This window comes from Chiloscyllium plagiosum, chromosome 23 (genome assembly GCF_004010195.1).
Source record: "Chiloscyllium plagiosum isolate BGI_BamShark_2017 chromosome 23, ASM401019v2, whole genome shotgun sequence".
In the NCBI taxonomy this organism is placed as follows: domain Eukaryota; kingdom Metazoa; phylum Chordata; class Chondrichthyes; order Orectolobiformes; family Hemiscylliidae; genus Chiloscyllium; species Chiloscyllium plagiosum.
The window spans coordinates 12,225,003-12,239,646 of record NC_057732.1 but is presented as its reverse complement, the minus strand read 5'-3'; the positions used below and the strand labels follow the sequence as shown (position 1 = coordinate 12,239,646).

At 45.0% G+C, this 14,644-nt stretch overlaps 1 protein-coding gene across 3 annotated transcripts in view; it reads left to right on the top strand.

Annotated features, from left to right (window-relative positions):
- Positions 1-14,644, top strand: part of ptpro (protein tyrosine phosphatase receptor type O) — a 171,309-nt gene that overhangs the window by 87,357 nt on the left and 69,308 nt on the right. For all 3 annotated transcript variants that reach the window (XM_043713540.1, XM_043713539.1, XM_043713538.1), the window contains 3 exons: positions 1,018-1,170; positions 3,000-3,452; positions 4,319-4,480. In XM_043713540.1, coding sequence (XP_043569475.1) covers positions 1,018-1,170; positions 3,000-3,452; positions 4,319-4,480 — 768 coding nt within the window. The remainder of the gene's footprint in view (positions 1-1,017; positions 1,171-2,999; positions 3,453-4,318; positions 4,481-14,644) is intronic.

Genomic DNA, 14,644 nt, shown 5'->3' with positions numbered 1-14,644 from the left:
CTATGACCTGATGTTTAGATTGATTCTAATCTAAAAAGTGAGATAACAGAGTTTTACATAAATTCATGCAGTTCTTGAGCTCAGAGTTCTACATGAATGTATGCAGTTTTTGAGCAAAGTACAATGTAACTCTGCAAGTACAAATTCACCCCACAAAATATATGTGTGCATGTGCGTCTTTGTCTGTCTGTGTGTGTGTGTGTCTGTCTGGGGTGGGGGTTGTGAGTGTGAGAAAGTGTTTGTGTGTGTGTGTGTAGTGAGTGCAGAGTGTCTTAAGTCTGTGAGGGGGAACTAGAATAGTCGAGTAGGGGAATGGGTCTGGGTAGGTTACCCTTCGGAGGGTCGGTGTGGACTTGTTGGGCCAAAGTTTCCATACTGTAGAGAAGCTATTCTATATTTTAAAAATACGTGTATGAAGCATAATAAAAGCAAAATACTGCTTGTGCTGGAAATGTGAAGATCCCTGAACAAGTACGAAGAATTTCATCACATGCTAACTTCCTGTTCATGAGAAAATGGATTGCATACAGTTGGTCAGCAACAAGCTGTTTTTCTTTCATGCGCTGGCAGAGTTTGATGGTATTTTGGGAACACACAATCCTTCTCGCTTATTGCAATATAACATGTCCCTGCATGATGGCCATCTTTCAATGGAAGAATATTACGTAGTGTTTTTTTTCCAAATGAGAGTCTGTCAATCACCATTTATCAGAAAATGATGGAAAACAAGTGATTCTTTGCCACAGGGAGGAGAAAGTGAGGACTGCAGATGCTGGAGATCAGAGTCCTGATGAAGGGCTGATGCCCGAAACATCGATTCGCCTACTCCTCGGATGCTGCCTGACCTGCTGTGCTTTTCCAGCACCGCACTCTCGATTCTTTGCCACAGCCACACAAAATTGGTCCCTTTTTAAATTGCCCTTTTTTTTTAATTTAAAGGCTTCTAAAACAGACTTGCTGTGCTGATTGCATGATGTAACTGTTGAGTTGTTTATTGTCTATAATTTTTAAAAACAGATTTTCTGAAGGGCAAGTTAATTTTCAACACCTGGCTACCTGGAACATGCTACAGTAACATTACATTCCAACTGGTGGCAGAGGCTAATGTTAATCGAGTTCCGTTAATGGAGTACAGTGCTGTTGGACATGAGCCAAAACATCATCGAACAGGTAAAACTGCCTTTACAAATGGTAACGCCGTGGTAGTGCCAAAGCTCAGAGGTAGCTATAGGAATACTAGGCAGATAGGCTCTCATCCAGAGAAAACTGAGACTGGAGCGGCATGATGGCTCAGTGGTTCACACTGCTGCCTCACAGTACCAGGGACCTGGGTTTGATTCCACCCTCCAACGACTGTGTGGAGTCTGCACATTCTCCCCATATCTGTGTGGGTTTCCTCTGGGTGCTCCGGTTTCCTTCTACATTCCGGGGATGAGCAGGTTAAATGGATTGGCCATGGTAAATTGCCCAGAGTGTCTAGCAATGTGCAGGCTGGGTGGGTTAGCCATGGGAAATGCAGGGTTACAAGGATGGGATTTGGGGAGGTGGGTGTGGATCTGGGTGGGATACACTTTCACATGGTCGATGATGCCCTCCAGCATATCTCCTCCACTTCCTGCACGTCCGCCCATGAACCCCATCTTTCTCAACGTAATAAGGACAGAACCCTCCTGTCCTCACCTTCCATCCCACCAACCGCCGTATACATTGCATAATCCTCTGCCGCTTCCGCCACGTGCAAACTGACCCCACCACTAGGGATATATTTCCTCTCCACCCGTATCAGTGTTTCAGAGAGACCATTCCCTCCGTGGCTCCCTTGTTAGATCCACGCCTCCCCACCAGCCCACACCCCACCTGCGGCACCTTCCCTTGCCACTGCAAGAGTGCAAAACCTGTGGCCACACCACTCCCCTCACCTCCATCCAAGGCCTCAAAGGATCCTTCCGCATCCGACAGAAATTTACCTGTACTTCAACACATGTCATCTACTGTATCCGTTGCACCCAATGTGATCTCCTCTACATCGGGAAGACAGGACACTAACTTGCAGAACGTTTCAGAGAACATTTTTGTGACACCAGCACCAACCAACCCACTGCCCTGTGGCTGTACACTTTAACTCTCCTCCCACTCAACCAAGGACATCCAAGGGCTGCCTCCATCGCCAAACCCTAATGACCCAACACCTGGAGGAAGAATGCCTCATCTACCACCTTGGGACCCTGAAACCACACTGGATTAATGTCGATTTCACCAGTTTCCTCATTTCTCCCCCCCGCCCCGCCTTATCCCAGTCCCAAGCCTCCAACTCGGCACCGCCCTCTTGACCTGTCCTTAGTCTTTCCCAACTATCAGCTCCACCCTCCTCTCCGATCTATCACCTTCTCCCCCACCCTCAACCACCTATCACATTCTCAGCTACCTTTCCCCGGCCCCACCCCCCTCCCAAATAATCTCTCAGCTCAATCCTGAGGAATGCCTTATGCCTGAAATGTCGACTCTCCTGCTCTTGGGATGATGCCTGACCTGCTGTGCTTTTCCAGCACCACACTCTCCACAAAATATATTGCGCACATTTTCAGCACAGAGCTTCTGCAGCTAGAACAATATTGAGAGCGCAGGCACCGATTTAGAGTCAGGGAGATTAATTTGCGACTGCAATAGATGTTGTGCTGGCTACAAATCAGGTGCACAGATCTCTCAATTTAAACTTCCGACATGAGCTCTTGTCGCAAGACTGTCTAATCCAGGGGCAGGTAAATTCTGACAATAGTGCAGAATGTCAGAAGTGTGAAAACAATGTGCTTTGTGTGTGCAGAACAACTATGTGTTCGTTTTAGCCGATTATAGTCTTTCTTTTCATATTGGAGTCCTAATTCAATATCTTAGTAACATGTACAAAGCTCTTTTAAAAGCTTAGAATAAACATACGATCAGTCATTCTGACTTGACTTTATATCTCATCAATAAGCAAATCTCTCTTTTACCCTTGACAGTACCCTACCCCCCCAGTAATGTGTCAATGAAGATTGTGTACAAGAGACGCCAGTCTGAGGGCGAAATTCATGCTGGTCATGAACATTATTTTCTCAACACTAATAAAACTGCTGATGAGCGAAGCAATGCAATTGATACTGAGATCAGTGACCCCACAGCAAACCAGTCAACCGAACGGGGTGATAATAAATTCACTAATGACGCTGACAAGAAAACGAAAGCTAATTGGGCGCTGGAGATGCATCCAGACAGTAAAGAGATTTCAGCAAGTGGAAGCGATTATTTAGATATAATGAATGTTACTGAAGAAGATTCTCCAAATGTTATTTATGCGACCACAGCGGCTGTGCGCTCCGTGATCGGTCCGGAGACTGTGTGGCTCGTGCTCCAGTGGTTCCCCCCAAAATCATATACAGCTTACGATGGCTTCAACATTTACATCCAAAGGGAAGGTAAGTTAAGCTATCGATACCACCACTTTTAAAAAATGTTATTGTGTTATCTTATTCATCGTTGTCTCATCATTGTCCATTGTTGTACACTTACCAGTAGAAGACTATGGGCTCAGACTCCACTCAAGGCTGATCCTTCTGTTCAGTGAGTCCTACACTGTTAGAGGAGCCGTGTTTTGGATAAGACATTATACCTGCCTGTGTCTTCCCTCCTCAAGTGGATGTTAAAAAGTCCCCAGGCAGTATTTCAAAGAGAATTCCCACCAGTATTTTGATCCCTAAGGCCTTGACAAATTGAATTGAGCTAGAATCATATGATTTCTTTTCTCAAGATGGATGCAAATGATAAAAAGAAACTTTCCAAACACAAATTAGAGTCATAGAGATGTACAGCATGGAAACAGATCCTTCGGTCCAACTCGTCCATGCCGACCAGATATCCCAACCCAATCTAGTCCCACCTGCCAGCAGCCGTCCCATATCCCTCCAAACCCTTCCTATTCATATACCCATCCAAATGCCTCTTAAATGTTGCATGTTTTTTTTACTGGAAAATTCTTGAGAATACAGAAGCCTTTCTCCAGGATACTGTAATGAAAACAAAGAAATGTGAATACCAGAGATATGAAATAATATCAGAGCATGCTGGAGAAACTCAACAGGCAGCAACGTGGAGAGGGAAATTGAGTCTAATATGATCCTTTCTTTAAACCCTCTATACTGGATATTTATGTAGGTTCATACTGTTGAAATTAAAATGAATACATGCTGGACATTTACTCCCTGCAGAGGACTGTATCAAAAATGCACTGAAAATAGTTTCAGTATTTTGCATGTAAATTTTAATCTTACTCTTTCTCCTGCAGGGAACCCTGGTCAGGTTTTCACAGTAGAAAATGACAGTTATGTTTTTGAGCTCGAACTCCAAGAGGCGGGAAAGTACAATGTCAATGTAACAACTGTCAGCTCCTTTGGAATCTGTCCAACTAGAGAGAGCTCAACCAAGAAAGCTTTGACGTTTTACCTGAGTAAGTACATTGTTGCATGAATGACGTAGCTCCTGCAGACAAATTCAATTTCAGAGCCACGCTTAGGAATTGAATCCACAGTTATCCCAGAGCAGGGGCAAAAACACTGTGCAGAACAGCTCTAAGCATTGAACCCACAAATAAGTAAACAGGTCTCACTGCCTTCATGCCCAATTAATGTGTCAGTTATAAGCATGTGCATTGCATGTTGAGCAACTGCTTTAAAACTGCGGATGTACTGTGCTGTCCCTCAGAGCGTAAAGCAATATAGATACCCCCTTATACAACTGTCAAAGCATGTGTGCAGTGGGCCAAGCTTAATGCTTTAACCGTTGCATGAACTTTAATTGACTGAACTTGTTTATAATCGACAATTAATGGATAATATGAGAACTAGCAGCAAGATGGTATAATATAGTTCCTATATGTACCTACTTTTCTTCAGAAAATCATGAATGTCTGTAAAATGTATCCATGAATTTTAAAGCAGAGAAAACATTCCATGATATTCATGGAAAGAGACACATGTTGTCTAAAGCTTTTCATCTGACACTGATTGATCTTAATGTCAAACTGTCAAATTTCAAATAAACACAAGTTTATGCTGCCTTTTCAGGTGCGATATAAGTTGAGTCATTGTTAGACATTTGCTTCATGTTCCAGTTTTAAAATTTAGTAAAATTTTAAAACTGAAGAGAAGGCTGCAAAGGTTGGTCACCTGACTTTTCTTTTTGTGGATTAATTCTGCTCCTCAGGTTGAGAGGTATTGAAAGCAACACTCCAGGCTGATGTATCAGGGCTTTCTTGAAATGAATTCAAAAGAGTAACTTCGAATTGAATGCATAATTCAAACACTGACACTGGATGACTCTCAAGGTGTCAAATAACAATGCAGAATGATTGGAATCGACAGACACATCAGCCTTCGTTTAGGAACAGGACTTTGAACTTGTGGAAGTTCACATAATGAGGCAGCCATGTTTGTTCTCTGCATTTTGAAATTTCTTGCAGAGGAAATTTTCCTGCTTGCAGGCAGAGAAATTTTGTAAAAATCAATCAAATCAGCTTCAAGCCATCCAATTATTCGAAGGCAACAGGTCTGTCATGGAAGTGACTGAGATAATTGTTTTTTGTAACAGTACTGTTTTACTTTCATCTGTATGCAAACATTGTTTGGGTTGTGTGTGAAAACGAAATGTAATTTTTAGAAAAAGTCCAGAGCGTGTGTGCGATAGTGATTTACCTTGTACACACTTCACGTGCAGTGGATGAGGAAAGCAGCTATCCACCACCAACTTGAGGGTGGTTAGGGAGGGCTGATAAATGCTGGCCTAGATAGTAAAACCCACATTCCACAAAGGAGCAAAACAAAGTTTCAACCTCCCAAAAACGCATGCTGCTGGAATTGCTTATTGGGACAATTAGTCTGGGAGTATGAAAGCTCAGATCCTTTATATTCCAACACTGATCATTAGCAGTAAAAAGGAACACACACATTCTCTTTGTGACATTTACCTCAATGAGTGCAAGACAAAAACCTGTGGTGACATGGTTCTCTTTACCGCAGTATTCAAGTTCTATACTATCAAGTTACCGGGTTTTTTTTCCTTTGTTTAGAAAGGCTTGCACCTTGTTTCTGCCAAAATCGATTTTTCATTAATGTTGATAGGAAAGGAATAGGTTTGTAGATTTAAAATATTTAACTAAAGCAACATCGAAGCTGGTTGGAAACTTATCCTCAGGCATGATCACTGGAATTTTGTCAAGGTTTGTCAATGATTCAGACAGAAAATTAGGAGCTCTACAACACGCATGGTGGAAAATCAGACGTTTGACCTTTTTAGCTCATTCTCAGGGTTATATGTTGCAATTTTTAGACAGGGTGCAAGTGGACAGGTGGCTGTAATATCAATTCACAGTATATAATTTTACATTTTCTTCTAAGGCTCTATCCCGTATTAAATGGGCAGATTACTGTTAATTGAATATTTGTTAAAGGAATGGTGTGATCTTTTAGTTAAAGCCTTTTCTCTCGGGCATTGAGGCAGTGGGCATTTATCTGAGTTATTGACATCCTTTAGTTTGTTTTAATGGCTCCCTTTTCCTGAAGCCTGCAATTTGCTGCATTCCTGATACTGCAGCAATCAATATATGTTGCAGCCCAGACAACGAGATAGATGGCAATTCATTTCCATCTTCCGACAGTGCTACATACATCAGTTGAACTGCAGTAGTCACGAAGAGAGGCTGATGTATTTCAGATTTTGCGATGCCTCAAATAATTTGTTTTTCTCAATACCCAATGATCTGTTTTTACATACCTATTCACTGCAGTAGCAGAATCTGTAGATAGCTTGAGTTCTTGGTGAAGTATATTTTATCAGAGTAAATGAGAGACCCAGCAGGACCAGAAAAGGAATTACAGGTTTCGTTGTTGATAAATTGTTGATAAGTCTCCTTCTCTCAACATGATGCCCAAAAGCAGTTGATGAAGTATCGTTGAGGATATATGCCAGAGCTTATAGAATCATAGAATCTTTAAAGTGTGGAAACAGGCCATTTGGCCTAATGGGTCCATACTGACTCTCCAAAGAGCATCCCACTAAGACCCACACCCCTATTACTCAACATTTACCCCTGACTAATGCACCTAACCTACACATCCCTGAATACTACGGGCAATTTAGCATAGCCAATTCACCTAACCTGTACATCTTTGGACTGTGGGAGGAAACCCAGAGGAAACGCATGCATCCATTCCCAGCTCAGCATGTCAAAGATGACTTGTCTTCACACCTTCACTGCAGATACTAGAGGGTGAATAGTGACATACACTGTATGCTGAGTCTGAATAAACCTCTGGACTGGGATGGCTACTTCTTTGAGGTCAAAGGATATCATGACTAGGCTTCACTGTAACTAGATCTCCCAGATTATTGCAGGACAACTGTCAGATAAACCAGACTGCCTTTCATACTATCCTTATCTTTTATACAGCACTATTTATATAAATATCATGTGAACACAGATTATTGTTTCATCCCTTACTTGCTTCTCTTGGCCTATGTTCCACAGCCTTGGCTATTGTTACCATTGTAATATATATTGACAATTCAATTTTAACTTCCACCATTTGATTTTTTTACCTGAGAGTTTCATGTGGTAAATTCTCTTGTTAAAAAGACACAAACATGGATTTTAAAATTACTGCATGTTCACCTGACCATGATTGAAGGAAGCTTCATGTGACCATGGTGCCTGCACTGAAGTTAACATTTTTAACTTGAAACCAAGCAACCATCAGCTTCAGGACAACTTGCATGTCCTATTTAATTCACAAATGTCTGATAATTTCACACGAGTCAAGTCTGACCTGTCAGTCAGCCAGCTTGGAAAGAGAACAGAGCCCAAAACAGCACGGTGGCTCAGTGGTTAGCACCATGGAGCCAGGTTCGATTCTAGCCTTGGGCGACTGTCTGTGTGGAGTTTGCACATTCTCCCCATGTCTGCATGGGTTTCCTCCGGGTGCTCCGGTTTCCTCCCACAGTCCAAAGATGTATAGGTTCAATTGTCAATATATATTACAATGGTAACAATAGCCAAGGCTGTGGAATATAGGCCAAGAGAAGCAAGTAAGGGGTGAAACAATAATCCTGTGTTCACATGATATTTATATAAATAGTGCAGTCTGGTGTAGGTTAGGTGCATTAGTCAGGGGTAAATGTAGAGTAATAGGGGTGTGGGTCTTAGTGGGATGCTCTTCGGAGAGTCAGTGTGGATCCATTAGGCCAAATGGCCTGTTTCCACACTTTAAAGATTCTATGATTCTATAAACTCTGGCATATATCCTGAACGATACTTCATCAACTGCTTTTGAGCAGCAGATTGAGAGAAGGAACAACGAAACCTTTCCTTTTCAGGTCCTGCTGGATCTCTCATTTACTCTGATAAAATATACTTGCGAATGCAATCATTCACCAAGAACTCAAACTCAGATTCTGCTACTGCAGTGAATAGGAGTGAACCGTTAATCGATTGCAAGTTTAAAATCTAGCACTTAAAAACCTCAAATAACTTCCTTTTTGACATTTTTCTCAATGCTTAGACCACATATAATCCCTTTTAAGCGTATTACCCGTGTTTGAGTGTACATGTGATGATGAGCTTTTGTTTTTATTCCTTAGGTATGTTTCAATAATCTCACTCAAGAAAACCTTGGTAATTGGTCCCCATTATTTTCTTAGTGATTTGCATTTTAACTTAAGTAATAGTTGTATGCTTAAAAGAGGAAAAATAATGTTTTGACCAATCTAGAGAGGTTTAAAATGTGGGACCCAATCTTCCCCCTCATTATCTGACAGTAACACTGAGTAGAAGGAGAGGCTAGTGTCAGCTATGGTGGCCTTCTTTGGGTGATGATATCCTTCCTATTCTGGGGACAGAGTCTTCAGTTGTTGTATGTATATACGAATGACGCAAGTGTCCAGCATTTTGCCATCACCACAGGAATGCAGATAGCTACCCCAGAGAGGCAGGACCAGCAGCAAATAGACACTGGTAACCTCATAAACTGTTAAAATGAGGATAAAAATTGCCAGTGTTAATGTGCGTAGCATCAAATTGGCTACGCGATGTGTTTCTATGATGGCCTTCCTGGTCAACGTTAAAGCCGATGTCCTGTTTCTGCAGGAGTGTGGGATACCACACCTCATCAGGTACAGGAGATGGTCAAGCTTGTGGGCCCATGGGCCGTCAGTTTGGTCGGGGGGCAACGATAGCTGCACCTCCGGCCTGGGTATCCTGATGCGAGGAGGCAACTTCACCATCTCCGAGGTTAAGGAGATGGTGGGCAGGCGCCTCCTCGTCACTGACGTCATGTACAGGAATGCTCCCCTGAGACTGATTAATGTGTATGCCCCAGCGGGTAAGAGTGAACGGTTGGCCGTCCTGCAGCAGCCTCCACTGTTGCTGGCTACGTCCAGGCCGGAGACTTCAACTGTATCATTGATGCAGATGGACGATCCGGCGGGGGGGGGCAGTAAACTGGACACCACGTCCAGAGCCCTGATGGAAACAGTAAAAGATGCCAAGCTGCACGACGTCTTCAGCACCCCTGCAGACGGAGCGCAGCGTAGATACACCTGGTCACGGGCAGACGGGTCTATCCGCTCAAGGATAGATTACTTGTTTGTGTCCTGAACACTCTCGGTCAGATCCACCGACGTCAAGCCGGTGTTCTTCTCTGAACACTGCCTCCTGCTGGCTGACTGTCACCTACAGGACGAGCAGCGGGCTGGTAAGGGAACGTGGAAGCTGAACACCAAGCTGTTTACCCCGGGAAACATTGAGGAGTTCAAGAGGGACTACGCAGGTTGGAGAACCGTGAAGCCCCTCTTTGTGTCCCCAGCGGACTGGTGGGAAACAGTAAAAGGGAACATCAAGAGGTTCTTCATCCTCAAAGGTGTTCAGGAGGCGAGAGAGAGGCGGGGAAAACTGTCCCAGCTCCAGGAAAGTATGCAGAACCTGCTCCTGCTGCAGACGATGGGGGTCGATGTCATGGAGGACCTCAAGGAGGTGAAGGGCCAGCAAGCCTCGCTCTTTATCTCGGAGGCCTCCAAGATCATCTTCCGGTCTAGGGTCCGCTCGGTGGAGCAGGATGAGACGTGCTCACATTTCGTCTTCCAGAAGGTGCACAAAGAGAGCTCCGTGCTCAGCAGCCTGAAGGAAGAAGGTGGCTCGGTAACGTCATCTCAGGCTGACGTCATGAGGATCAGCAAATCCTTCTATGCCAGTCTGTATGACGCGAAGCCGACTGACAGCGTGGCCTCCCAGTCGTTCCTGTCCTCTATCACGGAGGTCTTAGATGACAGAACACGGGAGAGGCTGGACCAGCCGCTATCTCTGGACGAGCTGACCAAGGCCCTCGAGTCCTTCAAAAAGAATAAAACTCCCGGAAGCGACGGCTTCCCAGTTGAGCTCTATTCCGCTCTGTGGGACTTGATTGGCCAGGATCTGTCGGAGGTGTATGTCAGTATACTTCTGGCAGGTACCATGAGCGAATCCATGAGGAAAGGCATCATCACCCTCATCTACAAGCGGAAGAAGGAGAGGGAGGAACTCAAAAATTGGAGACCAATCTCACTTTTAAATGCGGATTACAAAATCTTGGCAAAGGTCATCGCCAACCGGGTCAGGTCTGCTCTAGGGTCGGTGATTCACCCTGACCAAACCTGTGCTGTACCGGGCAGGAAGACTGCTAAGAGTCTCAGGGATACGATCGCCTACATGCAGGACAGGGGGTTGGACACCTGCCTCATCAGCCTGGACCAGGAGAAAGTCTTTGACAGGATACCACATACGTATATGAGAGATGTTCTCTCCAAAATGGGCTTTGGGGAGGGAATCTGCAATTGGATCAGACTGCTCTACACCAACGGGTGGGAATCAGATAGCTTCCCAGTCAGATCTGGAATCAGGCAGGGCTGCCCTATCTCCTGCCTTGTTTGTGTGCTGCATAGAGCCATTTGCCGAGTCCATCAGGAAGGCTGCGAGCCTGAGAGGGGTGACTATTCCTGGCAGCGGGTGCCTGCAGGTTAAGGCCTCCCTGTACATGGATGATGTCACCGTTTTCTGCTCGGATCTGCTGTCCATGCACAGACTCTTGTGTATATGTGACCAGTTCGAACTGGGCCTGGCCTCGCTGCCGCAGAATGCTCCGAGTAGTTGGACCGTTCCATGTCACCTGTCCTTCGTGGAGAAGTTTATGAAGAAAAACACCTTTGACCACAAGTCTATCAGGAAGTGGTCAGCACGTAGTGTCCTTGAGACCCTTCAGGAAAAGGAGAGGGCGGATCCTATCGAGCGGTTCCCTGAGCAGACTGTCAAAGCCATTTGGCAGAATGCCTCATCGCCAGAACTTTCCAACAAGCACCAAGACATGGCTTGGCTGGTGGTGAGAAGGGCTCTGCCTGTGAGATCCTTTATGCCCCGGACTCTCAGCTGCACCGCACGCTGCCCTCGAAGCACCTGCGGAGGGGACGAGACTGTCACACACCTCCTTCAGGAATGTGCCTACGCAGAAGAAGTCTGGAGAGGAATGCAATGGTGTTTGTCAAGGTTCATCCCGAGCAGCGCCGTGACGCGGGACTCCGTGCTCTACAGTCTGTTCCCCGGGACGCACACCGAGACGAACATCAACTGTGCCTGGAGGATCATCAACTCGGTGAAAGACGCTCTTTGGTCTGTCCAAAACCTGTTGATCTTCAGCTGGAGGAGTTGACCCCAACTGAGTGTTGCGGACTGGTACATTCCAAGGTCCAGGACTACGTGTTGAGGGACGTGCTGAAGCTTGGGGCAGCTGCCGCCAAGGCGCGGTGGGGAAAGACCACTGTGTAACGTCTGACTGCCAACGAAGAACATCGGGCCCACGCAGTAAGTGGGCTCCGCTGAAGCCTCAGCTAAATATATGGATGGTAAACTTACAGACCTGTATATACGAATGATTAATTCCCATCTCTGTATGTAAAGAAATAGAATGTAAACGTGTGTATGGCACCACCAATTGTACAGATCATCAAAATATATTATGAATAAAGAATATTTTTGAAATATCAAAAAAAAATCAATACACTACTGCATTTCTAAGAAGGGAGATATTGTCAGCAACTGGAACCTCATTCAAATTTTGAGGCACTTTTAGAATATTGTGTTTAATTCTGGTCTCCCTGCTATAGGAAAAATGTTGTGAAGCTTGAAAGAGTTCAGAAAAGATTCACAAGGATTGGAGGGTTTTGATCTCGAGGGAGAGGCTGAATAGACTGGGGTTATTTTCCCTGCTGCATCGGAGGCTGCTGGGAGACGTTATAGAGGCTTATTAAATCGTGAGTGACATGGTTAGGATAAATGACCAAGGTATTTTCTGCAGGGTAGGGGAGTCCAAAACCAGAGGGCATAGGTTTAAGGTGAGCAGGAAAAGATGTAAAAGGGACCTAAGGGACATCTTTTTCACTCAGAGGGGTGGTGCGTGTATGGAATGAGCTGCCAGAGGAAGGGGTGGAGGCTAGTACAATTACAGCATTTAACAGACGTCTGGATGGGTATATGAATAGGAAGGATTTGGAGAGATATGGGCTAAGTGCTGGCAAGTGGGACAAGATTAATTTAGGATACCTGGTCAGCATGGACAAGCTGGACTGAAGGGTCTTGTTTCCGTGCTATACGTCTCTGACTCTTTGACACTGGGAGAGGATATGCAGACAATCAGGAAGGAAAGGTTCATATCAAAGCCTTCACCTTTAATGATTGCAGTCCTGAGTAACCCATGTAGCTAGCTCTTGCAGGAGCTATCTCCAGTATGGAGAGCAGCTGCCTCATGGCTCTTCCCAGTTTGCCTATCTGGACCAGACCACTCTGTGTGAGATAAGATTCATGGCACCTCCTGTGCATTCTTATTTTGCTGTCATTCTTTAAGACTCTTGCTCACACACAACATATTTAAGAAACTGCTAACAAAGATCAAGTCATTCAAAGCAACAGTATGATGCGAGAAAATAGCTGTCCATGATCAGAACAATGCAATTTAGTGGGCATACTGTTTCTGTTAGTGTTGCTCCTGTCACACTGAGCTGCACTGTCCAAGGTTAGGTTTACTCTGAATATTGTGAAAAGGAGTAAATCCAGCTCTGCTGATTGGCTGTCGGAGTGAAGCGTTCCCATTGGGGTTGGATGGAAACACTTTCTGCACTATTAGATTAGATTACTTACAGTGTGGAAACAGGCCCTTCGGCCCAACAAGTCCACACCGACCCGCCGAAGTGTAACCCACCCATACCCCTACATTTACCCCTTTACCTAACACTACGGGCAATTTAGCATGGCCAATTCACCTGACTTGCACATCTTTGGACTGTGGGAGGAAACCGGAGCCCCCGGAGGAAACCCACGCAGACACGGGGAGAACGTGCAAACTCCACACAGTCAGTCGCCTGAGTCGGGAATTGAACCCGGGTCTCTGGCGCTGCGAGGCAGCAGTGCTAACCACTGTGCCACCGTGCCGCCCACCACTATTGATGCTAATGTTGTCGTACGTCTTAGAGCAGGACTTCCAACTAATTGTCAGTTTTCCTCATTGAAGGTTGAGTTTCACATTTACTACAGTATTGCCTGACACTTGTATTTTTCAACCTGCCATATTACAGCACAGAAAGGTGGCTTTTGGCCCATCTTGTCTGTAATAGTCCATCAAACACTTATCTAATCCCATTTCCCAGCACTTGGCCCATACCATTGTATGCTATGGCATTTCAAGTGTTCATCTAAATACTTATAAAACATTGTAGTGGCTCTACCACCCTTGCAGGTTGAGAGTTTCAATCATCTCCAGCCTCTGGATAAAACACTTCTTCCTTAAATCCCCTTTGAACTTCCCACCCTGACCTTAAAGATTTGCCTCCTGATAACTGACCCCTATACTAAGGAGAGAAGTTTATACCTATCACCTTCAAATTGCAGCTCATAATTTTGTAGATCTCCATCAGGTCCCTCCCGGCCACCTTTGCTTCAAGGAAAACAATCCTAGTCTATGTTGTTTCTCTTCAAAGCTGAAATGTTCCAGCCCAGGCAGCATCCTCCATCCCTTTCAGTGCAATCATGTCCTCTTCTGCCCTGGTTCTGACTCTGGAGCATACATGTGGCATTCACGGTAGGCAGAGACATCTCTGTGCCTTCCCTGTGGAGAAAGAGAAGGAAAGAATGGAATTGTAGCTTGGGTTGGAGAATGAAGCAGTTGAGAGTGCCCCAGCAAAATGCTACCTTCTAATAGATGTGATTAGCAGCAGATTTGTCAAGGACTACTTGGGGGAGGTCTGTCTCTCAAATGTGATTGTCTAGGCTGTCACTGTGCAGCCTCCTTCATTCATAACTTCAGCCTTGCTTCTATCCAGTCCAGCCCAACACTACTTGAGGGGGTGTGGCTGAACCACAGAAGGTTAGCCGCTTCAGCAAGTAGTCAGGGATGTTAGAGTTTAGATTAGATTACTTACAGTGTGGAAACAGGCCCCTCGGCCCAACAAGTCCACACCGACCCGCCGAAGCGCAACCCACCCAGACCCCTACACTCACCCCTTACCTAACACTATGGGCAATTTAGTATGGCCAATTCACCTG